Source organism: Aspergillus lucknowensis (genome assembly GCF_044049455.1).
Source record: "Aspergillus lucknowensis strain CBS 449.75 chromosome Unknown BJX67scaffold_9, whole genome shotgun sequence".
Classification (NCBI taxonomy): Eukaryota; Fungi; Ascomycota; class Eurotiomycetes; order Eurotiales; family Aspergillaceae; genus Aspergillus; species Aspergillus lucknowensis.
The window spans coordinates 76,076-99,582 of NW_027263553.1; the positions used below are offsets into that span (position 1 = coordinate 76,076).

Below are 23,507 nucleotides of genomic sequence, written 5' to 3' on the forward strand. Positions count from 1 at the left end.
AAAACCCGAGACTTGTTCAAGACTTCCTTTCTGAGGCAACCGGATGCTGGGGCCAATGTGGCCGGATCGCATAAGAAGCACATGTTGTAAACTTGGTAATAGTTGCTTATGCACAGCCTTGGAGCTATTCTTATTATGCAGAGTAAAATGGTAGAGAAGTCTATCTCGATCTATCTATGTACAAGTTTTGAAGAAGTGGATGGGACATTACGTACGCCACCAGAACGGCTTCATCACAGACCGAACATAAACAAGTAGGTAAACCATGAGATAGTTGGAAACTACAAAAGCCGTGAAAATGCCAAAGTACGGCCAGATCTTCGATGAATCAAGACCAACCTTGGAGAGATACTAGCCAAGCCAACGTAATCAGTACCGTACCGCGTCCGTGCCCCAGTGACCAGGACAAGGGGAAAAAAAATGGATGAACTTACATCGTCTCCATAACTATACTCGCAGTATCCACACTTTCCTGAGCCCTCTGGATTAGAGAGATAGCCTACGCCTTTTTCGGCGAGCCAGGAACCTGCGTATTCGCCGCAGGTCATGTTCGGTGGGCTTTGGAAGACGGTCAATTCGTTCTCGTTGCAGGTGACGGGCATGCCGCGGAGGACAGAGGTCAACACTCCTCCGATCCAGTAGGTGAATGGGGTAATGTAGTACATCGTATAACCCCAGAAGGCTGGCATGTTTGCGTGAGGTTGGAGGATACCGTTGAATAGCTCGCACATAATGATGAAAAAGGGCATCAGCGTAGCAGCAACCATCGCGTCGGCACTACGGGTCGAGTCAGAATTGGCTACGATGTGTATAGATTCCGAAAGGGAGTCTTCGGACTTACCTTAGAGCTGCGATCCACTGTCCCCAGGAGGTTGCAAAGAGGAAGAATAAGAAGAACATGAGGAAACTGTAACCAGCTGCAAACCCCAAGGGGAGCCCAACAGTGAAATAGTACAGAACGAAAAAGACGACCGCACTGATAATGGCATATGGTATCTCTGATACAATTTGCGCTGTGCAAAATGCAACCCATCCATATATTCCGCTTGGGCCTTCCCGCGCCATCCACAGGTCACGGTTCATGATGAATCGCATAGAGATAGCGTTGATGAACTCGGGTACTAGCATGAGAACCAAGAAGCACGAAAACGCTTTCGACTGGAGGTCTGTCGTGCTGTTCCCGATCTGGAGGTAGGTGAGGCCATTGACTAATGCGTGAAAGAAAGAAGCATAGATTCGAGAGTAAGGGTACTCCGGACTCCTCCAGAATTGCCGCAAGGTCCTCCGTGTCAAAAGCACGGTCTGGCGGGGGATTGAGGGCATGTCTTGCTGTCGCGTTGCACTAGATCCCGAAGTATCTCCTTTCTTACTTCTAATACCAGCGATTTCTTGCTGGACGTTCGCCGCTTCGGCGGAATGGCTCCATGCCTTTGCCCAGTCGATGCTGCTTGCGCTGTTTTTCATTCCCCCAACAACGACCTCAATGAGAAAATCGGCAGAATTGGTGACATTTTCTGCATCCTGTCCGCTCTTGGAGAAGTAATTGAAGATGGACTGGCCGGATTCTCCAACCTCCCCGAAATAATAGGTCTTGCCTCCAGGACTCAAAGCCAACACTCGGTCAAACTGCTCAAACTGTTCCTGATTCGCTTGGTGGATGGTGCAAAGAATAGCTAGTCCTTGGTCCGCCAGTCGTCGAAGTAGAGCACATGTATTCGAGGCAGCCTGGGAATCCAAACCAGAGGTCGGCTCATCTAGGAATAATAACATTTCGGGCCTGGCGCAAAGCTCGACGCCGATAGTAACGCGCTTCTTTTTCTCAATGTCCAAAGAGCTAATGACGGCATTTTGGAAATCCATCAAGTCAAGCGTTATTAGAACCGTTTTCGCATAAGATAACTTTTCGTTGTCAGGTACGTCGGGGGCCTGGCGAAGCAGAGCAGAGAATTCGAAGGCTTCACGGATGGTGCTAGTCTCGTCATGGATGTCCATTTGTTGACAGTAGCCGATCCGTCGGTTGAACGATGCGTCGATAGGGTTTCCATCGACATACATTGTTCCGGTAAGCTTTCCTGAGTTTTGTCTCTGAGTGAGGGCAGTCAACACTGGAAGAGTTAGAATGTGGCGAATGTGAGAGAAACAATGTGAAACCTACACGTTGATTTGCCCGCCCCTGAAGCTCCAACAAGAGCAGTTAGGGTTCCTGGTTTGCAGTATCCACTGACTCCATCCAATAGCTTGCGACTCTCTTTCCCAACTTGCATATAAAGCTCCAGGTTGTCCCAGGTGAAGGTTGAACTAGTAGCTGTAAGAGCCTGACCAGGCTGTTGGTCGGAGGACGAAGATACTGGCACAGTTTCGTCAACCTGCACAGGGCGGCCTTCTTCATCGCTGACGTTCGGATTCTTCGGTTGCTTGCGGGATTTCCTGTATTGGGTTGGTCCAGCATTGCCAGGCTCCCATTCCATGATCTCACTGAGCCAGCAAGTACCAGCTATATAGGCAATAGTGAACAGACACAAAATACCAAAGTTGCGCCACACATTGCTGAAATAGAACCCGTATTGCACCGCAAGATAGTCGTCACCGTTAATGATTGTCGTGCCGATCTGACTTCCCGTATATCCGCACGTCTGATATGCGATGTCGGTGTAACCAAGTCCCGATGGCACAACAGAACCCTGGGAACAGGTGAAATTTGTGTTGTGAAATTCTGCTACCATCATAGCCTCGTACGTGTACAGAGCGGGTGTTGTATACTAGCAGCCACTTAGAATATGCCTAAAGATCTAAGATGGAGGATATACTTACCGCTATCCACCCAACCCAAGGGACATCTGCCATCATTTTGTCGACAGATAGAACGTAACCCCCAAAAACAACTGCGAATAGGACAAATAGGCCGGAGTAGCGCAACGCTACTTCGAAATTGGATGAAGCAGCAGCAAATAAGCGGAACAGGGCTGTAAAGCATATTGTGCACATATAAATGAACAAGAAGTCAATAAAGAAGGACCCGGCCTGGTCTTGAGTTAGTACACGAGCATTAATCTTCTTCGTCCGGCAACCTACATCTGACTTCAATCCCGACAGAAAATAAACCACCACCAAATACAGGAAAGTAAGAAATGCAGAAATCAAAATGTCTGCTATCACTCGAGCCAGGCACACAGCACTGGGCCGTACAAATGCAAACTTCTTCTGTCGACTAAGGATATCTCGCCCTTGCATTGCATCCTCCAGTTCGGACATTTGAAGCCATGCTAGCAGAATAGACGAATAAAATATCACGCCTCCTCGGGAGTACATGCCGTCAGTCGTCTGAGGTTGGTCGTAGAACATGGATCCAACGAGCAGGCCATAAACAACGGAAGAGATCAGTTTGATGTAAAGCGGCGCCATGTGTCCCTTGATCTGCCATATTTGTCGTTTCGCGCACAATACCACCTGTCGAGGGAGAGAGATGGTATAAGGAGACTTGGATGAGACAAAGCGAGATTTGTCGGCTTGGAAAGCCTTTTTGAATTCTTCCAAGCTTCCGTAATCAGTATCAGCTTGTGACTGAACGCGGCTTTTTCCACCGAACCCTTGCTCATCGTATGTTTCCACCTGCTCCTCGATTTTTCTGAACGCGCTGCTTTCCCTGAACGCTTCTTCCAGCTCGATCGGGCCTCTCGGTGCTCGGTGTTCCCAACCCGGTCGAAACCTTCTCCTTTCCGGCACGGTGATGCTAGTCAAAAAATCCGATACTGTTTGCATCTTTCCACATTCATATCCCATATGTTCGAAGTAGGCCTTTGCTTCGTGTGCTGGACCTTGGTAGAGCATCCGCCCCTCGTCGATAAGTAGTACTTTATCAACTAGGTCGTAGATGGCGTCGGAGGCTTGGTACAGAGTCATCAACGTTGCCTTGCCGCAAGTGTCGGTCATTATTCTCAGGCTCCGTGCATAGTCAAGCGCGGAACTTGCGTCAAGTCCTCGAGTAGAATTGTCCCAGCACATAACTGACGAGTCAGTGGCCAAGGACTCAATAATCGAGATTCGTTTGCGTTCACCCCCAGACACCCCCCGAATGTATTCGTTTCCTACTAAGGTGTCCATCGTGTGGGACATACCGAAAACTCTGCCGTAGATTTCGAGATACCGGGGGATTTTGTCATGGTACCTTTTTGGCGTTTTGCTCTGAAGTGCGAATTCCAGAGTTTGCCGGACATTCAATGTGGGAAAGTGCACGTCGTCTTCAGGGACGTAAGCAACCTGGCCGCGATAGTGCTTCTTGACTTCTCCTAAACTAAGGCCTGAGTAATCGATGGAGCCCGTAACTGAGAGGAACGATGAATGGTGGCCAGCTATTGTTCGCAGAAAAGTTGAACAGCCAGCTCCTGGTCGTCCTAGGACGCTATGGAATATCAGCCATTTAGATGAAACCTATACTGACTTGTAAGTACTTACAGCATAATCTCACCACTCCGAACAACTCCGGTAAAATCTCGGATCAGCTGACGCTCACTCCGGGGTTCTGGGTTCGAGATCAAGGTTTTTATCGTCCATTCGTAGACATCCTGGAAGGTGAGGGTGCGCAATAACGCGGTTCCCAGAGTCTTGACATTCGCGTGCTCCTCTCCCGCACCCCATGTTGAGAGTGATTGGAAGCAGACACCAAGGTTAGGCTTCTTCCGCCCGGCTTGAAGCTCTGCTTCCAGGAATTTATCGAATGAGGAATGGGGTTCAGAATAGTCATGACTCGGCTTCGTGAGAGTGCGGTGAATCTCTGCAATGGCATCTTCATCTTCATGCGTCAATTGTACTTGCGGGGAAGATGGCCTGCCTGTCTGGCTTCCAGCTTCTTGAGGTGAAGTGAGAACAGAATTGCTTTGCAGACGATGCTGCAGACGAGCAGGCATATCGCCTTACCCTGCCAGGAAAGGGCTCTGGAACAAAGGATTCGTCCACAATTGTATACAATAGTTAAAGATAGATAACTGGAGGCCGGCATTGAAGGATGCCGCCCCGCTTATATACCGGTCACTTGACGTTGACCGCTGAAAGGCAACCAATATATTGCGTGAAATAGATTCAAAAGGAAGCCAGGGAGCACGAAGCCGTATCAGGTCATGGAGTGACTCAACCTCGTGCCGTTGTTGCTTCTCGATCAGAAGCAAAATTGACGGCCTCCCAGAACAATGATGTTTTCTTCTCGTTGATAAGGGGGGGCCGCCACTTCGGCTGGATTCTGCTGGAGGTTCATAGTGAGGGCTCCGAACGCGAAAGGTTTCCGATTGGCCCTGGAAAGAAAACCGTGACAAAATAAAATCTTCAACATCTGGTGTGTCATCTTTCCCACTGTGGCAGGTCGTCTGAGAAGGCCAAGGTCGATCCAGTCTGGAGCTTGGATCTTCTTAGCGTACCAGAGAAGGGCCGGAGATGCGAGCAAAACATGATGTGCGATGGAGAACGGACGAGCAAATATGGTATTTTGATTGGCATCGCGGGGAGGATGGCCACCCAGAGATCGCAGCGGCCCCACTGGGTCGGGTTTTCCTCCCGTCTTCACCACGCTGCAATCGTTTTTGCCTCTGTTTTAGATACTGGTGATGGGCTCATGAGATCGAACCGGAAGTGTGTGATAGGCTAATAATCCCCAGCCATGTTATCGATCATCCTGCATCCGGCTATCAGATATCGATAATAAATCTCCGGTGCGCAGTGAGAGCACATCACCAGGGAACGTGCGGCGGACGGACGGTATTCTGCCTGTTTTCCATCGTTCACGCGATTGGCGCTCTCTCCCAAACCCAAAGCAGGAACAATATCGCCGAATGCTCCATTCTTGGAGGAGATCGAAAGGGCAGGTCGGGTGAGAGTCGGGAAAGGCGCTCGGGGAGGTTCCAGCGGTCCATCAGGACTTCCAAGGTTTCGGAGACTTTGGACCAGCGGCGAGCCAATCACGGACCACCTCTATTTTCCTTCGCTCTCCGCGGGCACCGACGGAAAAAAGATAGCTTGAGTCGACTTGCCATTCGCCGTCGTTGAGCCTTTTGACGGAAAGACAAGGATGAGTTCAGCTTGACGGCATCATCCCTCGTACTTGCCCGGAATCACGAAGCAGGCTATGGATGGTTGGAGGGTGCGATTCGGGCGGGTAATGCGGGACGCTGGATGGTAGCTGCTCCGAGACATGCGGTGATTGACCAGGTGAGGTGTACTGCCATAAAAGAATGATTTTGTAGTCTTCATAAGTTAGAGAGATACAGGAATCGTGGCGAAAACGAGGATATTGAATACAAGATATGAGCAGACATGCCTTCTCCCATAACAGAGGCCTAACACATACAAAGTAGCTACACTTCTTGTTATTCTGTATCCTGTGGCGATTCAAATTATATCTTGCTGGGGGGCCGTAATGTGCTGAGTTTGGTTCGACCTGATATTGCCGACTTAGGAAAGGTATGCACTTTTACTGTCGCACTCAGCTATTTTCGCCTGGGGCCGTTATTGACCTGGCTAAGCTCTGGAAGGTAGAAAATCTACTTCAGTCAGGGAAGCGGTGGAGCGTACTGTGGAGGTAGCTCATGAAAGGATAACGGGGCCCGAGAGAGCGAAAGCGGTCCTTCGATCGATTCCCGCCAAAAGGGTGGGTGGCAGGTAGCGGCGGACTTGATCGGTGTGTCCGTACCCCACAGCGCCTTTATAACCTAAGTTAGGGCGCAAGGAAGTTGGGGTTCCATAGCTCAGGAACCCTGTAATACGCATCGAAAATGTTACTAAAATCGATAGACTGGGTAAGTCGTTAGCACCATTCTAATCACTTGAAGGCGAGTTTCTTACTGAGAGCTCATTCGGGTTTATAGACAAAAATGACATGGGATCGAACGACATGTCGGATGTGGAAGAGCCGAAAGGAGTATGTGTAGCAGACTAACCGACATCAGCACGCGAATACTCGAAGATGGGGAAGGTACATGCCTGTACGAAATCAGAAATGTCACCTTCAGACTGTGTTTGCACCTCTGCATAAGGTGTGCCACGGATAATATGTTGGCACACGTTAACCCCTCGCATAGCAGCTTGCTCGATTTTCGTCAGGGGATCATCTCCATTTAGCTTCGCCTTGACACTGGCAAAGGCCATACTCAGAAAGACGAATGCCTTGGATCCACTACCCTTTAGAGATATCCGGCGGCCGAAATTATCCTGTGTACGCTCCAGGACCCGGAGTAAGACATCTTGTTGCGATCGAAGTAGGTCGTTGAGAGAACCATTCTGAGCGGGAGGCGCTGAATTTGATCCCAACTCAGTGTTCTGCAGAGATAATTCCAAGCAGAGCGTTATGGCAGCATGAAAGCACTCGTCACGAAACATACCGCCACTGATCTGCCCTAGACATGGTGTCCGAGTGCTTTGAAGATTGGGAGGCGGTAGCTCAAATTGGGTGAGCATCTCCAAAGATGCCTCCAAGCAAACCTTGCGGGAGTATGAGTATTTGGGCGACAGAGACACACTCAGTGAGAAGGGACGATGTAGCGTAAGGATAGACCTTTGCATCAAGAAGAGCATGAAAGACCTCGCAAAAGATGGATTCCCGGGATTAGATCTTGGTGCAGGGAAAGGGACGAGGGACTCATTCATGAACTGCACGAGGTCTCCATCAAGCCGCAGCGCTTCATCGTATGACATTGTGAACCTCAAGCTATTCACAGCCTTTGCGATACGTACCCTCAGCGGTAAGGAATGGGCGAGCATGGTTTGAAAGCTGCATTGAGTAAGAACCGTGCTGTCCTTACCTACAGGGCAATCTAGCATATCCTCGGTTAAATCGACGTCATCGCAGTTTGCAGGCGGACGGCAGTCGTACTGGTCGAGGTCAATCGACGGCAACACCCCTGCGTCCATGGACGCTTGTAGTTCTAGCTCCAAAATGGTTAACCACAGCCGCCGACGCATTTCCACCCAGAATGGGGTCATCTTCGCAAACCGGATAGGGTCCCGGTGCAGTCCCATCATCATGGCTGAATGGATTAAAGAGCCCGAAGTGATCCACACAACATCTCCATCGATGGCCAGTGCCTGACGCGCTATCATGAGGAGACAATGAATTTGCAGAATATCGAGCTTTGCCAAGCTCACGAGGAGCGATGCAACCCAAGATTGGACACCGAGAACCCACCCAATTGCGACATCATGGAGAGTGTCCTTTCCGTTAATAGTTGTGCTATGGTTAATGAAACAACTCGCTGCCGCCATGAGGGACAGGAGCTTTGCAATGAAGTTCATGTCAGCGGTTCCAGGGCTTGTCCAGTACGCCTCATATTCTTTGAAGAAACTGGGGATATGCAGGATTCGATAGGTTGTTTCAAATGTCGAGAAATACAGATTGAGAAGTTCGTCGGCGATTCTCCGAGGCGGGATCATCTCTTGGAGGGAGAGAGGTTTACCCTGACCCACGCGGTCCTGTTCCTGGATCTCTTTATTTCGCAATTCGCATCTGAATTTCTTCATATTCTGAAACTCCGAGCCTTCGGCCTTGAAGTCCTTCTTACGGCCTTGGAGGAAAGCTCCTAGATCGTGCAGCTATACTCGTTAGCGCGCAGTATCAGCTTAGCTACCGAACGACGACTTACAAATGTCAGTGATAGCTCTGCACCAGAGCGTCCGCGAAAGCGTGTTCGGCCGTTCCTGCCACGGAAGCATGCCTTGCCGGACAAATCCATCACATGGTTAGAGATAGGGTCTGGTCCCATTCGAATCCCAGGTTCTAGAACAGAGCCGTATACCGAGCTTTCTGGAGTCTGGACGTGGTCGTGTCTTGCGAGTGCACGCTCAAGAGTTTGAATGCGATTGTGCAGTTCTTGAAACTCGTCCGGCCGCCCCCGAGGCTTGGTTACACGATTTTTGGAGTCAAACACATATACCCCCGTCCCTACCAAGCTGACGGTATCATTTCGTGCCTCTCTGAGGTCAGAGGGCGAACTTCTAGATACTGTTGTGGATGCCTGGTTTTGAGATGGCTTCGGCGCCGAGTAGACACAGAGACTCGGGGCCTTTGACTTGATGCATTGCCCGCATGGAAGCGACCGGTCGCATTTCAGCTTCCGACGCCTACAAACTGTACAAGACAGCGCTGGCCTGCGCCGACGGGAGATTGGTGGCTGAGGGTGGTCGTCATCCATCGTGCTGGGATATTGTCAAGGTTGGCACTGCAGTTGGCGTTCGCTCCCGCCAGACAGCCGCAAGAAAAGGTATTGGGAGGGGAAACTGGCGCAGAAAAGTCATCCGGGAGCCATGGAGAATATTTTTTTCAATCAGGCGTCAAGATTTTTCAGCAACGCCAACGTCCTGATGAAGGATGCAACAAACTTGGAGCGATGTTCTGCCTGTCACTCTCCGAAATGTCCGGATCGGAGTTACCGCATTCAGAAATCCCGACTCGGAGATAGCTCGCGCCGTCTCAACGCCCAGGTCGCCCACCATTTTCTTCACTTGAATGGTGGCATCTCCTGATCAACTGTCAATGCTGGCCAACTAACTCGCGACTGTGAGCGTCATGCTGAGCCCCTGATTGATGGATGGCTGGTTGAACAACTGTGCAGACTCACTTCGACGTGGTTCCTGGCGGTGGAAGACGACGGGGACCAACCAAAAACCATCCAAAATGAGGTCATCTGCAACAAGTCGTTCGATGAGGTCGAGGGTCGCGGAGGCACATCATGAGGTCTGAAGGAGGCGCAAAGGAATCTATCTCACATGAAGATCTCGGAATCTTAATGCCATCTTATTATTATTGCCTGATGTCTGTTGTCAGCATGGATCCTTCGCGCACCTTTTTCGATCCCAACAAGCACCCTTTCCCACGAAGTGGCACAGAATGACCACTATCATCCTTGTTGGCGCATTCCTCTTCGCTGATGAGAAGGTCCCCTTATCTCCTTCCTTGAAGAACGCTCTTTACTTGACTACCATTGCATCCAGCGTGATAGCATCAACACTATATTCTCCAACCTCGTTGACAATTCTCAACTACGCCAATGCCTTCCTCTCGGTTGCCTACGCCCTTCGCGCCATTGAGCTGCTTATCCTCAGCAAACCCGGCCAGTTAACACGACTGGAGAGAGTGAATGCCGCGTCCGCTCGAGAATATGCCTGGAAACCGATGCCGCCGACACTGTCGCCCGCACGACTTCTCGCTGTTTGCAATTTACTTATCAACCCGCGGGGAATTGGCTGGGCGCATGGCTCGAGGAGATATCTGCCCCAGCTGGAGAAATTGAATGCGAGTTCCCAGAATGGATCTCATCCGAAACCGGAAGAGAAACGCCGGAAAGAAAACGAGAAATTTGTTCTGAAAGACAAAGCGCAGAGCCGCCTACCGTTCCTTGCAAAGGAAGCATTCAAGCTGTTCATCGCCTACCTCGTTTTTGACGCTTACAGGACTTATTTCGGGCGGAATTATGCTGTTCTCTGTTCCAGTTTCCACTCATTCTTGACGTCACACAAACTCCAGCAATTCGAGAATACAATCTCGGGCTTCAACTCCGCCCATCTCCGCAAACAAGCGCCAAGCTCGTTCGGCGCTTCCTCCTCCCACCAGCCTGCTGGGCCGCCTGCTACGCCTTCATTGATGGCATCCACGCGGCCGTCGCTCTAATTGATGTCGGCGGGCTATACCTTGTTCTGCCGGCTCTAGCCTCAGACCCCTGGATGTACCCTCCCGTTTTTGGACCCTGGCGGTACATCTTCTGGCCCAGGTTGAAAGGTAGCCCTGCGTTCATCGTTTCTTCATCAGTCAACTTGAGAAGTACTGACTCTCTGAGCAGATATTTGGGGTAAGCTATGGCACGACCTCTGTCGCCGTGCATTGATAAGCGGTTCCACTGTTCTCATTCCACGTCGTAGTTCGGTAGGCCTCCGCAGAGCCCTTGTAGGGTTCCTTTCCTTTGTCATCTCGGGCGTTGTACACGCCGCAGGAACATATGCTGTCTCCAAAGATCTCCACGCTGTACTCATGATAATGGTCTTTTTCACTCTCCTACCCCTCTTCCTCGCACTGCAAGAAGCGGTCTCTGTTCAGATCCTCGAACGATTTCTGCCTGATTTCTATATCACCAGGGCGATTATATGGGTTCTGGATGCCGCATACATTATCTGTTGGGGATATCACACAGCGCCGTTGTTCTTCAAGTACAGTATGATTCCTGAGTCGTTGGTATCTGTTCCAGTGCCTGCGCACTGGAGCTTCTGGGAGGGTTCATGAGTGCAGCAGGGAGGGGAAAAAAAAGCGCAACATATCATATATACGTATCAGTCGTAACTACATACCTGGTTCATAACATCATATACATAAAGCAACGAGCTCACCTATCACGGGAAGCAGAACTACCACCCCTTAACCCTCCTCATCTGCAAATGCATCCCCTCAACGGGCTTCGTCGTCACCGCACCCGCAATATGAATCTCCTGTTTCGGATCTTGCATCGCAAACTCAAACCTCCCAACAACACCCGCAACCGCACACCGTAACTCCGCCCTCGCAAAATCCTTCCCAATACAAGACCGCTGCCCATGCAAGAACGTAATCTGCGCGAAATTCGTCGACGCCCCGCCGTGGTGGTTAACAGATTGCTGGCCAGATGCCGGATCCGTATCGATCCAGCGGTCCGGGCGGAACTCGTCGCCGTCGTCGCCCCAGAACTCCGGGGAGCGGTTAATCGCGTACGGGCAAAGGATGATCTTTGTTCCCTTGGGGATGTGCTTGCCGGCGACGGTGGAGTCGCGCACGGCTTCGCGGAGTGTGGCGGGAACGGTGGGGTAGAGGCGGAGAACTTCCTGGCAGACGCCGTTGAGAAGGGGGAGAGATTCCAGATCGGAGCTGGTGATTGGGTGCGTGGCTGAGGGGATTGCGGCGCGAATTTCAGCGCGGAGACGCTCTTGGATCCCCGGATTGAGAGTTAGGAGGTAGCATGTCCAGGTGAGGGCGCTGGCGGTTGTTTCGTGCTACTTCGATTAGTATGTGGCTAGTAAACGGGGATGTAATGTTTTTTGGGGGGGGAGAGAGAGGGGTTACGTACACCGGCTGCGAGGAAGGTAAGCATTTGGTCGACGAGTTCGTCGTCTGTGAAATCACCGCCGAGCATCATGGAGCCGAGAATGTCCGCTTCCAGTTCGGCGGCTGTGGCCTTGGATGCGGTGATGGTTGCTCTCTTTTCGTGGACGATTTCCTTGCAGAGATTTCGCAGGAAGCCAACTTCGTCGTTGATGACCCTGTTCAACCGCCAAGGGATGCGCTTGGCGAACCACTGAGGAAGGATGAAGTTGATAGCTAAGAAGGCCATCTTCTCCTTCGTTGGTTCCAGGATGGCCATGAAGCTATCTGCGACTTTGTTTTCCGTATTCTGGATAGTACGGAAGTCCCGTCCCATCGCCGTAGGCCCGATAACGTCCAGAGTCAAGCGGCTACTCCATTAGTCGTGCTCATACTTCAAAGAGGGGAGAGAGGTACCTAGCCCAAACGCTCATTTCCACCTTGCCCCAGCCGCTATCCGGGCTGCTCCCCTCCATGGGATGCACGCGGATTTCATCTTCAAGGGCCTCCAGCAGCTGATAGGTCTTGTCCCACATCAGCGTGTACAAGGCGCGAACATTCTTCATGTGGAACGATGGGGTAAGAGCGCGACGTTGCCTTTTGTGCGCCGCACCCTCGGACAGTATCAGGCCAAACCCGATGATACGGGCCAGGAACTCGCGGGCGCGCCATGGCTTTTCAAAATCATAGGTATTGGTGCTCATGATATCGAGCAGAGCCTGGTGATTCGTCGCCAGGAGCTGGCTCCGGTTGAGAATGTCTCTGAAGTGGATGAGACCATCATTGGGGACGGTCTTGATCCACTTGAGAGGTAGGCTGCCGCGGGGGCTATCAAAGATAACACGGCCTGCGTTGAAGTTGCCCTATTAAAGTCAGTACATCACTGTTCTCATGCTTCTGTGGACACCTGTGTAACATACTGGAGCGAGGGGTAGGTGACGCAATGGGTTTAGGAAGAAGGGCCAGATAAAGACGTGATAGATTGCCAGGAGGCACAGATTCACAGCGGCTGCGCCGAGGGCGACAGTTCGAAAAGAGACATCGGTAAAGACCGAGCGATGGAGGAGGAAGGCCTCCAGGAGGGTCAATAATGCAAGAATCGGGATCATCTTCACTCAGTCACTCATTTCCCTCTGTTTGGTAGTCTGTGGATATTGAGGCTACCTCGGCTGTTATATGAAAGTGTCCAGGCTACAGGATAACGACAGAATGATGCAAGTCATACAGGATGAATGTGAAACAGATGAGATGAGGTTGTTGTGGAGGAGGCGATGGTTCATTTTACATGTGAAGACAAAAGCAGCGAAGATCCCATCGCAACCATTTCCCAATTAGGAAATTCCACCAACGGCTTCCCCAGTTTCCGACTTCAACAGTTCCAGAGGGTCAACCTCCAGATCCTGGTTCCATGAACTTGGAACCTCCATGTGCGTGCCTCGGTTCCCCTGTCCGATGGCAAACGGGCCTGATTCTTGTTCTCGATATATAACAAAGGTCATGCATGCAATGTCGGATCATGCCGTCTGAGCGCCCTCCCGAGCCTATTTTGCACTTGCCTTGATCCTCGCCATGTCGTTCTCGCTCGATCACCTTTCCCTCCTCCTCGGACAATGGCTGCAGCCTCTGATCCAGCGGCTCCCGCCTCAGGTTCAAGGTGTGCTCCTGCACCCAGTTGCTCCCAAGGCGATCCTTGTCTTGTTGGCACTAGCCCTGGTGCGCCAGATGAACCGCGCCCTGACTAACTGGTCCATGAATAATGGTGAGTCCGTCGAGAGGTGGAACGCCGACCGTGAATTGGTGCTCCTCACGGGCGGTTGTAGTGGCATCGGCAAGCAGATGGTGCTTGATCTGGCGAAGACTGGAGTGCGCGTGGTGGTCCTCGATATCCAGGAACCAACATTTACCCTGCGTATGTAACCCTCGAGCCTGGCAGTGTTCTGTGTCACTAATCGAGGTAGCATCCGGTGCCACGTTCTACAATGCCGACATCACCTCCTCCGCCAGCATCGCCGAAGTTGCAGGCAAAATCCGTGCCGCCCACGGCGACCCCACGGTTCTCATCAACAACGCGGGTGTCGGGCATGACGGCACGATTCTTCAGAAGACAGAGGCCAAGATCCGGCAGACTTTCGAGGTCAACATAGTCTCGCACTTCCTTATGGTGCGTGAGTTCATGCCAAGCATGATCCAGAAGAACCACGGACACATTATCACCATCGCCAGTATGGCTAGTTTTATTGGTTTGGGTGATATGGTGGAGTACAGCTGCACCAAGGCCGGCGCACTGGCTTTCCATGAGGGTCTGCGCCAGGAGCTGCGTCTGTGGTACAAGGCACCGAAAGTTCGAACTTCGTACGTTCTTCCTCTCGTTCCCAAAGTACAGAGGCTAATTTTTCTTTTTCGTAGTATTGTGCACCCCATCTGGGTCCGCACCCCGATGATTAAGGTTCTCACGGACGCCGGTTCACAATTCAAGCAGCCCGTTCTTACCCCGGAAATGGTTTCTGCGGCAGTGGTCAAACAGGTTCTCACGCAGAGTAGCGGGCAGGTCATCCTGCCCTGGCACTATACTCCGCTTAGCATGCTGCGCGCATTCCCGAATTGGTTCCAGGAGTTTGCAAGGGGGGTCGGATCCAGGGATTTCATTAAGCTCCGCGAGTGGCAGCAAAAGCAGCTCAAGGGGCAGTAGCCATGAAAAATTAGAATGTATAGTAAATGCACAATGAGACGAAAATTTTTTTATGATGCAACAATTAAGGTTCAACTAGATTGTTTGTGTAACCTAACCATGTGTTCGAGCTGCGTAACATTTGACGGGATACTCCGCCCCTGACAAGCTTTGTGTCTTGCATCTGATCTTCTCTTTTCTGATCAGAGTTCACACAAGAATAAATATTCCATGATTATATTCGGATATATTCATATATACATCAAGCATAACCGATTCTTCGACTCCTCTTCGAACTTGTCTTACCTTGGACAACGCCTACATCTTCTCCAACAACTCTATAATGAAGGCCTTCGCCCTCGCCCCCTGCTGAGTCTCTCTCTGATCGCCAAGATAGAGGTTATAAACCGGTGCAACATGGCCCTCGCCCTTCCCAACACAGAACTGAACCTCCCCCTTGAATCCCTTGCGCAGTTTCTCCACGAAGTCTTCAATCACAGGTAAAAGAATCTCGCGCTCTCCACCGCAAACAAGAATCTTCCGAATGGGGAATTTAGCATACCACTCCGTCGGCGCATTCGAGAGATCCGTGTAGAAATCGCTCGGCGCAGTTCCGATATACCCGCTCCCCCAAAGCTGCCCGACAGCCGGCGTGATCAGGTCGCCGCGGGGGTCGATAACACGGTCGCCAAGCTCGGGCTGCAGGAGGGTCCAGGGCGCGATCATGACTGCACCTGCGAGACGGTCATTCTTTCCGAGTTTGATCGGGTCAATGGCCGGGTGTGTGTGTGCGAGGTGCGAGAGGACGCCGCCGACGAGGTTGCCGCCCGCGGAGTCGCCACCGAGCATGACGTTTCGTGCTGGATGGCGCTTCTCGGCGAGGATGTAGCGGAGGGCCTCGACGGCTTGCCGCAGCTGCGTGGGATAGGTGGCTACGGGGGCGAGGGTGTAGGTTAAGGCGAATACGGCGAGCGGATGTCCATTGCGTTCGGCTTCAGCAATGATTTTGGCGAAGAATTTAAAGTAGCCGACATTCGCGGGGAGCGCGAAGCCGCCGCCTTGTTTTGACTTGTCAGCAACCATGGTAGATTTCCTGAAAGTCAAGAAGGGTGTGACGTACCGTGATACCAGACTAGGATGCTCTTTGCACCTGGATCCCCGATCCAATGGCCCAAGGCGCCATGGTCGAGCTTGACGGTCAGCGGCTTCTGTCGCACTGACCGGATGTAGCGGTTGTAGACGACATTGCTGGCGGGAACAGCATATCTAAACAAAGATTAACAAAAAAAAGGGCCGAACTGGTCGCACAGATCCAGGAACATACTGCATCTGCACGGGCAATAGACGCGCCGTCAGCTTGCGGAAGACTGCGTAACCAATGTGCAACAGCCAATGCGTGGGGTACTCAGGCGCGCGCCAGGCGACGGTCAGGACTGCCCACACAAAGGTGAGCGCGATGGACAACCCCGCCGGGATAAAGTCGAGTTTCTGCGCGATCGTGAGCATGTCGAAACGTCCGTGTTGCCTGATTCTGAACTGCGCTCTAATTTTCCTACTAATTTCCTACGATATATAGCGACTCGTCTTCATGGAGACAGGAGGTTGGACCGAGAGGGCCTAGGAAAGAGCGACATGTGAGTCGCAAGCGTTACTGCTTTGGTCCGTGAACGCGATCCGGTCGTCAAATCCCCAACAAACTCACAAACTCTGGGGTGAGCTCGGACGTGGGCTTGGAGATCGAGATTTGCAGCGAGCAGCCTCTGGGGGTTTTCCAGCGGCCCTCGGTTCGCGACCGTTTCCTCTTTGGGACAGCCTCGGCAGGACGAGATGTGAGTGTGTGAACGCTGGACAAGAATCAGTTCCTGGAGGGGAGATCCACGTATATAAGTTGGCTTCCGAGAAAGCTTGGTAGCCCGTTTCAGATGGCGCTTCTTTACTTTTTCCTGAAGGACGCCAGCAGAGTTTCATCGCCGCCAAAATGACCGACTTCGACGTGGTGATCGTAGGTGCCGGAATTTCAGGCATCAACTCCGCCTATCGCCTCCAGACCCAACTGCCTCACCTTCGCTACACCATCCTCGAGGCGCGCGAGAACCTGGGCGGCACTTGGGATCTCTTCAAGTATCCAGGGATCCGCTCCGACTCTGATTTATTCACGTTCGGATTCGCATGGCATCCTTGGGACCAGAACAACCCCATTGCTGAGGGCCCTGCCATCGTGAATTACCTTCAGCGCACCACCGCGCAGCATGGCATCGATCGCCACATTCAGTACAAGCAGCGCCTGCGAGGTGCCGACTGGTCCTCGGCCGACAACACCTGGTCGCTCTCCGTGGAGAACACTGCCGATGAGCAGATGAAGGCCATCTCCACGCGCTTCCTCATTTTCGGCACCGGTTATTACGATTATCACACTCCGCTCCAGACCGATATCCCGGGTCTCGACCAGTTCACCGGCCAGGTCGTCCATCCGCAGTTCTGGCCTGAAGATTTGGACTACACCGATAAGCGCATCGTCATCATCGGGAGTGGTGCCACGGCGATTACTCTGCTTCCCAATCTGGTCGAAAAAGCCCAGCATGTAACCATGCTCCAGCGCAGTCCGACGTACATTCTCCCCTTACCCAACCGCAGCCGCCCTCTCCTCAGTTTCCTCTTGCCCGCATTCATTGCTCGTCGCCTTATCCGTATCAGCTGGATGATCACCTCCCGGTTCTTCTTCCTCTTCTGCCACGCATTTCCCTTGATGGCCCGATTCATTCTCCGCCTCGCGGCAACGCGCCGCCTGCCCAAGGATGTGCCATGGGATCCCCATTTCCGCCCACGGTACAATCCCTGGGAGCAGCGCCTCTGCGTTAGCCCCGACGGCGACTTCTATAAATGCTTCCACACTGGCAAGGCCTCAGTGAAGACCGACACTATCGCCAGCGTCACGCCAAAAGGCATCCAGCTCAACTCTGGCGAATTTCTCGGGGCAGACATGATCGTGCCCGCGACGGGTCTCCGTCTCCGGATCGCAGGCGGCGCCTCCGTCACCGTCGACGGTGTTCCCGTGCATACCAACGACAAGTTCATCTGGCATGGCATGATGCTTCAGGACATCCCCAACGCTGCCTTCATTATTGGCTACACAAACGCCTCCTGGACCCTAGGAGCGGACGCTACAGCGCTTACTATCTGCCGGTTCCTCAAGGACCTCGAGAAGCGCGGCTACGCAGGCGCCGTGCCCCGTCTCACCCCTGCAATGGCCGCAAACATCCAGCCGCGCCGTCTCCTCAACCTTTCATCTACGTACGTCACCAAGGCGGAGAGGGACCTTCCGCGAGCAGGGGATCGGGGCCCTTGGATCCCGAGAGACAACTACTTCAGCGATCTGTGGTTTGCCAAATACGGCAACCTCGACGAAGGGATGGAGTATCTTGGAGCGAAGAAGACGCTATGATTATTATGCCTTTCAGTTTCTGTGTATAACTTATTTTTGCATTCTTAATGATACCGCGCCCTAGATATGATACAATGCACGATGATATTATTCTTCTTCTTTTCAGTCTGGAAGGTATATTACACGGCGACTCCCTTTGCCGATGCCTTGCATATTAAGCTATCTGGAGAGAATGAAGAATTGCAAAGTTAATTTCGCATTTCCCGGTCTCACTGCGCTGTTCCCGGGCCATCGAATGCTCGCTAAACGATTCCCCTTCCTGCTCTAGCCTTCGTTCTTCTACGGAACAAAGGCACTCGTCCGCCTTATCGGCAGCCCTGATTTCTCGTACGCCATATCTATCATCTTCGCCTGTGCAAGACTATCTTCCTTGCTGACCCACTGCCCAGACCCATCTCTGACCCGAATGCGGTTGACAAACTGCTCGAGTTGATGTCGGAAGGAATCCCAGGACGGCTTACCCGGTTGATCGACACCAGCGTCCCGGAACGTATAAATCTTCTTGAGTTCCTTCTTCGTCCACCGTCTGACGACCCGACCCGAGTCCGACCGCCGAACAATAAACTCATCCTCGACATCAATCCGGTGCCACGCCGCGGACATCATGAAATTGCTCAACGCTAGTTTCCGCACGCGTCCCTTCGACTGTCCAGCGGGAAGCTCGCCATCCTCAACCGGTACCTCCTTATGCGTAACGGCGACATCGAAGGTAGGGAACGAAAACGAACTAGCACGCATATCCGAGATAGCCTCGCCTGTCCTCCCACCGGGAAACCGGAACGTCGCTTCACCAGCCTCATCGCAGAGTTCATTAGGCGGGGGAAGTCGTCGAACCGTGCACCGCGTGCATTCCTCCGGTTCAGCGCCCATGATATCCCGCAATACACACATCGGGTACGTCCCCAGATTCAGCAAATTCCCACCACCCATCTCATACCGAAGTTGGCTGCTATCCTTGGGGATAACGTAGGCCGGTAACTTCGCGGAGGCGACGGCATGCTCCACGTTAGGGTGGTCGATTAGGGATAGGAAGTACCGCCATGTCGGCTGGAACCGGTAGTGCAGGGCCTCCAGGACGACTGGGGCGTTGGGTTTCTGCAGCAGTGGGGAGCAGAACAGGGCTTCTGCCTCTGTGGCGTTCGCGACGGACGGCTTCTCCATCATGACGTGCTTGCCCTTGGCTAGGGCCTTGAGTGTCCACTCGCGGTGCATGCTGACGGGGAGGGGGATGTAGACGGCGTCGATGTTGGGGTCGTCGAGGATAGCTGCTCAACTCAAATGGTCAGTCACAACGCGTACGGAGCGTTAGGCAGGAGGGGGCGTGGGAACCTGCCTTCATAGCTGTCGTGGACTTGAGGTATGCCGTGTTTTCTCGCGTAGTCCGTGGCCCTCTGCTTGTCTCGTGCTGCTATGGTCTGGATGATGACCTCCGGGTGCGTCTTGGCTGGTCTGATCACCACGGATACCCTGGCCCAGTCAATACTTCAGCGTTTGCGAATATAGATTGGGGAAAGGGCGGCATGGCTCACGCGATCTTAGCGGCGCCGAGGATGCCGAGTTTCAAGGCGTTGGACGACTTGGGAAGTTCTGTGGGCGAGTATATTTGCCAATTACGGGCGATGAGCGTGAATATCGAACCCATTGCGGTGGTCAATGCTGTTTTCGGGCGTTTCGACTTCTTTCGTTGATAATTTATTTCGACATGGGAGAGCGCTGTGATATGGATATTTATAGGGCAAGTTACCTTCCTCTCCCCTCCTATCTCCGAAATGAGACGCATCCGCTGGCTTATTTTTCTTACCAATTCAATTCCTCTTGAGACCTCACACTTCAGCCCCTGTGACTTACAATTCTTCCGTATCTTGATCTGAAGCCTTACATTTTTGCCGTTTAGGGCTTAGCTTGGGGGCGCCTCCTTCTCGGCTGGTCGAAGCTCCGCATCAGCGCTCTTTATCTCCGAGTTCACGCCAACAACTTTGCTTATCTCTCGTCTGTAATCACCATGTCGGCTAGAGAATGCGACGTCCAGGCCACTGCAGAGGAGAGGAGACTTCGGAAGAGAATCCAAAACCGACTTCACCAAAGAGCATTTCGTAAGCTGGCCGTCTTTGACACCTCGCACTTTACATGCAGCCAGCTGACTGGTTGACAGGAGCTCGCCATCAAAACGAGAATAATAGTGCCACCGGACAGAGGACAAAGAAGCGCCACCAATATCAAGTAAATCGCTGGCGCCTCGACGAAGAATTAGCCAAGTCTACACGTAGCCCGAGGGGAGGAGCTCCCAGTTCAGACCAGGACCAACTCTGCCCCCTCCCACAAGACCATCGCCTCCTGCATCTTGTCAAATGGAATGTCTTCAGAGCACTCTCCCAGAACAAAAGGGTTCTCGGCCAGTTGACAACTCAATACCGTCTCTCTGAGAATCTGAGCCCCCAGACCGAAGCGTTTGGATACTACGCAACCACGAATTTCCCGAACTACTCCGTCATCATACCAGTTACACCATCTACCCCTGTCGACTCTCTCGCGCCAACGGCTTCCCAAATGACCATCGTCCACTCATCATGGATCAACTTCCTCCCCTTCCCGCAGATGAGAGAGAATCTGATCAAGTTCGAGTTCGACTTTGACCATGCCGAGCTCATCAGAGATCTTGTCGGCAATCTGATCAACCTGAATCTCTTCTTATCAAAACCACCGTCGCCGGGGTTAAATACGGCGCGCGTCAGCGGGCAGACAGCCCTAGAAGGTGGAGATGCGGATGTGGACAGTTCCCAGTCGGGTCTGATTGTGTGGGGGGAACCCTATCTGGTGGAAAGCTGGGAAGCGACACCCGAGTTTCTGAGGAAGTGGGCGTGGGCTGTGGCCGGGTGTCAGGAGTTGATTGACGCCACGAACCGTTGGAGACGGGCGAGAGGCGAGGATCCGGTGCAGTTGGCCCTGTCGATATAGGCACTCTGCGGCAGGTTCCTCGAGCCTAGTCGGGAGGAGATTTGCGCTCTCCAGTAGATAAACAGGGTCCCACTACTTGTTCTTCGAACTCTATTGTACCCTATTTGTGTCTTGCGTCTATCACTACTCCTCTCCCAAGGTTCAGTGACACGCACTCCTCTCCAGCCTTAAGACTCCGTTTGAATATATATTGGATTGAAATCCGTCATCAGCACCCTGTATATACTAGGTCCCGTTGTCCAGTACATCCAGATCCCAAATGGCAAATCCACGATCGGCCCCCGCAGACGCACTCGCGAAAATGTAGCAGAACGCCCGACAGGACCTGGCATACCAATCTACAACCGAACCGACGACTTCCCACGCTCCGTACCCCAAGTCCCCAACGCAACACAAAACACCACCAACTGCACCAGCGCAAGAACCCCATAGCTCACATCGGCCCTGCCATGCTGCAAAACCACACCCAAACCGTGACCGGCGGCTGCTTCGCCGGGTCCTGGTCATTCTGCCAAAACAACAACCGGGGCGCACTGCGAGATGCGAAGCAGAGGACCTGGAGGACGGTGCCTGGCACGCTGAGATTCCCTAACCCTAACCCTAGCCCGAGGCCGGCGTCGGCGTGGAATCGCGAGGCCATTAGGTATACCTGTGGTATCACGCAGGCGATTGAAGTCAAGAAGCCGGTTATTGAGAGGACGATGAACGAGATCTGGTAGAGGGTCACGGAGTTCCAGCTACCGGCGATAGGTTCCTTCCTTGTTGAACAGGATGTACAGGGCGAGTGGGAGGACGATCACAGCGTGCGTGTCTACGATTGCTAGGATCACCGAGTTGGCGGGCAGGCTGGTGTCAGGGGGGCAGGTACACCGGGGAGCCAGTGAGCTGTTGGGCCGGCTGTCCGGGATGCAACTGATCCTGGAAGTCCTCAGGATCAGCCTCGAGGCTCTCAGCCGGCAATGGCCAATCGAAAGCATACGCCGCAGCACGCTGAAATCGCAATGCAAGGTTCTCAACATGGGGTGTTGGAAGACAGCTGTTACGTGCAGCGGGTGGATGTTGGGTTGGTCTTGATACCACTCAAGTTTCTCATCTCTATGATGTATCAAGTCGGCGAGTGGTATGATTCTCTTTCCAGTAGTAAATGCAAGAGGCGCCGTGTTCAAATCGCGGTTCGGGCCTTCTTTTTTCTTTTCACTCCTTGGGTTCCTCTTCTTCCTTTCTTGCCCTTTGTTGTGTTCCTGAGTTGGTGGGTCTTGTCTTGTGAATTTATTTTCAAAATCACTAGTACCTCTAGAGAGACCAATGCTTCTTGCAATTGCACGAGGACATTAACGTTGTAAATAGGGTTTATCGCAGTCAGGGCTCACGTTTCCTCCGCAGCGCAGATCCCGGGCCTTCCTCGCATCCCTCCTGTCTTGTCGTCTGACGCTTGCCATGATGCTTGTCTCGGAGACAGATGGTTGACTAATGGATGTCAGAGCTCTCTCGGGTTCTGAAACATATCTCGCGGACAGCAATGAATCCCGACAGCGTCCGACTACGGAAAGTATGCTGATTGGGAATTCCCAAGTCTCTGGAGGTCACGACTTTTCTTCGAACTCCCAAAGTGTGCGGGTATAGTCCTACCACAGGCAAAAACCAAGGCGCCAGCAGTAAAATCCAATATGAACGGGGCTTTCGCGTGTTGAGGAGAGGAGAGCTTCGGTGCCGGAAAATCCCCCAAGTCAAAAATATCAAAATTCACGATTCTGAACATTCATCGGTGCCGTGTCGTGCTCGTGAAAAGTTGCCAAAAGGAGGATCGGCGACCCTCGACAAAAATCACCCGACTTGAGGCACCGCAGGGCGTAAAAACCCTGGAGGTATGGTCCCCTTCATCCATCTCATGCACGGAGTTCATCCCTTTGTGGCTAGCCTGCTGCGACTATTTCCCAGATCGAGTATCTATCCGCGGCCGGAACGCATGGGACTGATTCAGCATTCTCCCCCGCCACGACTTTCGGCGAACGTTCTGCACCGAGAATGGGGCTGTTGAGCGCCTGAATATCCGAGATGGCCCAAATCTGGCCTCCGAGTCGTGGTGACGTTCGGTTCTGGGGCTCGAGTTGTATGTCATGGCGAAAGGTCACCGCAGCAGCTCTTTTGGCAGCAAAGCGCAACTATTCAACAAAAGAAGTCCAGAAAATCATCAAATCTGGTCCTGTGTTACGCTGTCGCGAAGGGACTCCACAAACGACGTTGTCCTGAATCGAGGGCAACCCACACGAATACGAACCAGACAAACGGAGGTTCCACCCAGAAAAGCTACGAATGATACTCTGGGTCTGTCCGCCGGCCATCAGAGCTTGTTCGAGTTCCAG

General features: G+C 52.5%; 9 protein-coding genes across 9 annotated transcripts; 4 read left to right on the top strand and 5 right to left on the bottom strand.

The window, feature by feature from the left end:
• Positions 1-101: 101 nt before the first annotated feature.
• On the bottom strand, positions 102-5,028 carry BJX67DRAFT_331262 (putative ABC multidrug transporter). Its single transcript, XM_071027506.1, has 7 exons — positions 4,453-5,028; positions 3,073-4,399; positions 2,812-3,021; positions 2,156-2,759; positions 842-2,105; positions 435-777; positions 102-351 (listed from the first exon to the last, which is right to left on the bottom strand). The coding sequence occupies exons 1-7, from the start codon at positions 4,902-4,904 to the stop codon at positions 208-210; spliced, it is 4,344 nt and encodes a 1,447-aa protein (XP_070888405.1). The 5' UTR covers positions 4,905-5,028; the 3' UTR covers positions 102-207.
• A 1,672-nt stretch (positions 5,029-6,700) lies between these two features.
• On the bottom strand, positions 6,701-9,170 carry BJX67DRAFT_378982 (putative C6 transcription factor; the record flags this gene model as incomplete). Its single annotated transcript, XM_071032456.1, has 4 exons — positions 6,701-6,778; positions 6,829-6,918; positions 6,973-8,571; positions 8,622-9,170. The coding sequence occupies 4 exons, from the start codon at positions 9,168-9,170 to the stop codon at positions 6,701-6,703; spliced, it is 2,316 nt and encodes a 771-aa protein (XP_070888406.1).
• Positions 9,171-9,865: 695 nt separating this feature from the next.
• BJX67DRAFT_378983 (wax synthase family protein) lies at positions 9,866-11,251 on the top strand (the record flags this gene model as incomplete). Its single annotated transcript, XM_071032457.1, has 3 exons — positions 9,866-10,411; positions 10,468-10,753; positions 10,815-11,251. The coding sequence occupies 3 exons, from the start codon at positions 9,866-9,868 to the stop codon at positions 11,249-11,251; spliced, it is 1,269 nt and encodes a 422-aa protein (XP_070888407.1).
• On the bottom strand, positions 11,189-13,188 carry BJX67DRAFT_391969 (cytochrome P450; the record flags this gene model as incomplete). Its single annotated transcript, XM_071034875.1, has 4 exons — positions 11,189-11,991; positions 12,066-12,450; positions 12,497-12,942; positions 13,000-13,188. The coding sequence occupies 4 exons, from the start codon at positions 13,186-13,188 to the stop codon at positions 11,374-11,376; spliced, it is 1,638 nt and encodes a 545-aa protein (XP_070888408.1). The 3' UTR covers positions 11,189-11,373.
• A 267-nt stretch (positions 13,189-13,455) lies between these two features.
• BJX67DRAFT_331277 (uncharacterized protein) lies at positions 13,456-14,832 on the top strand. Its single transcript, XM_071027507.1, has 3 exons — positions 13,456-13,988; positions 14,038-14,431; positions 14,486-14,832. The coding sequence occupies exons 1-3, from the start codon at positions 13,649-13,651 to the stop codon at positions 14,766-14,768; spliced, it is 1,017 nt and encodes a 338-aa protein (XP_070888409.1). The 5' UTR covers positions 13,456-13,648; the 3' UTR covers positions 14,769-14,832.
• A 159-nt stretch (positions 14,833-14,991) lies between these two features.
• Positions 14,992-16,613, bottom strand: BJX67DRAFT_347353 (lipase/thioesterase family protein). The gene is made up of 3 exons (XM_071028521.1): positions 16,072-16,613; positions 15,868-16,013; positions 14,992-15,805 (listed from the first exon to the last, which is right to left on the bottom strand). Exons 1-3 carry the CDS (start codon positions 16,251-16,253, stop codon positions 15,066-15,068), a joined length of 1,068 nt encoding a protein of 355 aa, XP_070888410.1. The 5' UTR covers positions 16,254-16,613; the 3' UTR covers positions 14,992-15,065.
• Positions 16,614-16,690: 77 nt separating this feature from the next.
• On the top strand, positions 16,691-18,405 carry BJX67DRAFT_347354 (flavin-containing monooxygenase). Its single transcript, XM_071028522.1, has one exon. The coding sequence runs from the start codon at positions 16,726-16,728 to the stop codon at positions 18,187-18,189; it is 1,464 nt and encodes a 487-aa protein (XP_070888411.1). The 5' UTR covers positions 16,691-16,725; the 3' UTR covers positions 18,190-18,405.
• On the bottom strand, positions 18,358-19,831 carry BJX67DRAFT_391971 (Gfo/Idh/MocA family protein; the record flags this gene model as incomplete). The annotated part of the gene is made up of 3 exons (XM_071034876.1): positions 18,358-19,454; positions 19,523-19,656; positions 19,719-19,831. 3 exons carry the CDS (start codon positions 19,829-19,831, stop codon positions 18,469-18,471), a joined length of 1,233 nt encoding a protein of 410 aa, XP_070888412.1. The 3' UTR covers positions 18,358-18,468.
• A 148-nt stretch (positions 19,832-19,979) lies between these two features.
• Positions 19,980-21,257, top strand: BJX67DRAFT_331345 (DUF3425 domain-containing protein). The gene is made up of 2 exons (XM_071027508.1): positions 19,980-20,282; positions 20,342-21,257. The coding sequence occupies exons 1-2, from the start codon at positions 20,192-20,194 to the stop codon at positions 21,142-21,144; spliced, it is 894 nt and encodes a 297-aa protein (XP_070888413.1). The 5' UTR covers positions 19,980-20,191; the 3' UTR covers positions 21,145-21,257.
• Positions 21,258-23,507: the final 2,250 nt, after the last annotated feature.

Coding starts and splice junctions, on each gene's coding strand:
- BJX67DRAFT_347353 (XM_071028521.1), bottom strand. CDS start 16,253: ATGCTCACGATCGCGCAGAAACTCGACTTTATCCCGGCGGGGTTGTCC. Junction 16,014..16,071: donor CTATTGCCCGTGCAGATGCA/GTATGTTCCTGG, acceptor ATCTTTGTTTAG/ATATGCTGTTCCCGCCAGCA. Junction 15,806..15,867: donor CATCCTAGTCTGGTATCACG/GTACGTCACACC, acceptor AGTCAAAACAAG/GCGGCGGCTTCGCGCTCCCC.
- BJX67DRAFT_331277 (XM_071027507.1), top strand. CDS start 13,649: ATGTCGTTCTCGCTCGATCACCTTTCCCTCCTCCTCGGACAATGGCTG. Junction 13,989..14,037: donor GGAACCAACATTTACCCTGC/GTATGTAACCCT, acceptor TAATCGAGGTAG/CATCCGGTGCCACGTTCTAC. Junction 14,432..14,485: donor GCACCGAAAGTTCGAACTTC/GTACGTTCTTCC, acceptor TCTTTTTCGTAG/TATTGTGCACCCCATCTGGG.
- BJX67DRAFT_331345 (XM_071027508.1), top strand. CDS start 20,192: ATGTCGGCTAGAGAATGCGACGTCCAGGCCACTGCAGAGGAGAGGAGA. Junction 20,283..20,341: donor ACTTCACCAAAGAGCATTTC/GTAAGCTGGCCG, acceptor ACTGGTTGACAG/GAGCTCGCCATCAAAACGAG.
- BJX67DRAFT_347354 (XM_071028522.1), top strand. CDS start 16,726: ATGACCGACTTCGACGTGGTGATCGTAGGTGCCGGAATTTCAGGCATC.
- BJX67DRAFT_331262 (XM_071027506.1), bottom strand. CDS start 4,904: ATGCCTGCTCGTCTGCAGCATCGTCTGCAAAGCAATTCTGTTCTCACT. Junction 4,400..4,452: donor CGGAGTGGTGAGATTATGCT/GTAAGTACTTAC, acceptor GATATTCCATAG/CGTCCTAGGACGACCAGGAG. Junction 352..434: donor AGTATAGTTATGGAGACGAT/GTAAGTTCATCC, acceptor TGGCTTGGCTAG/TATCTCTCCAAGGTTGGTCT.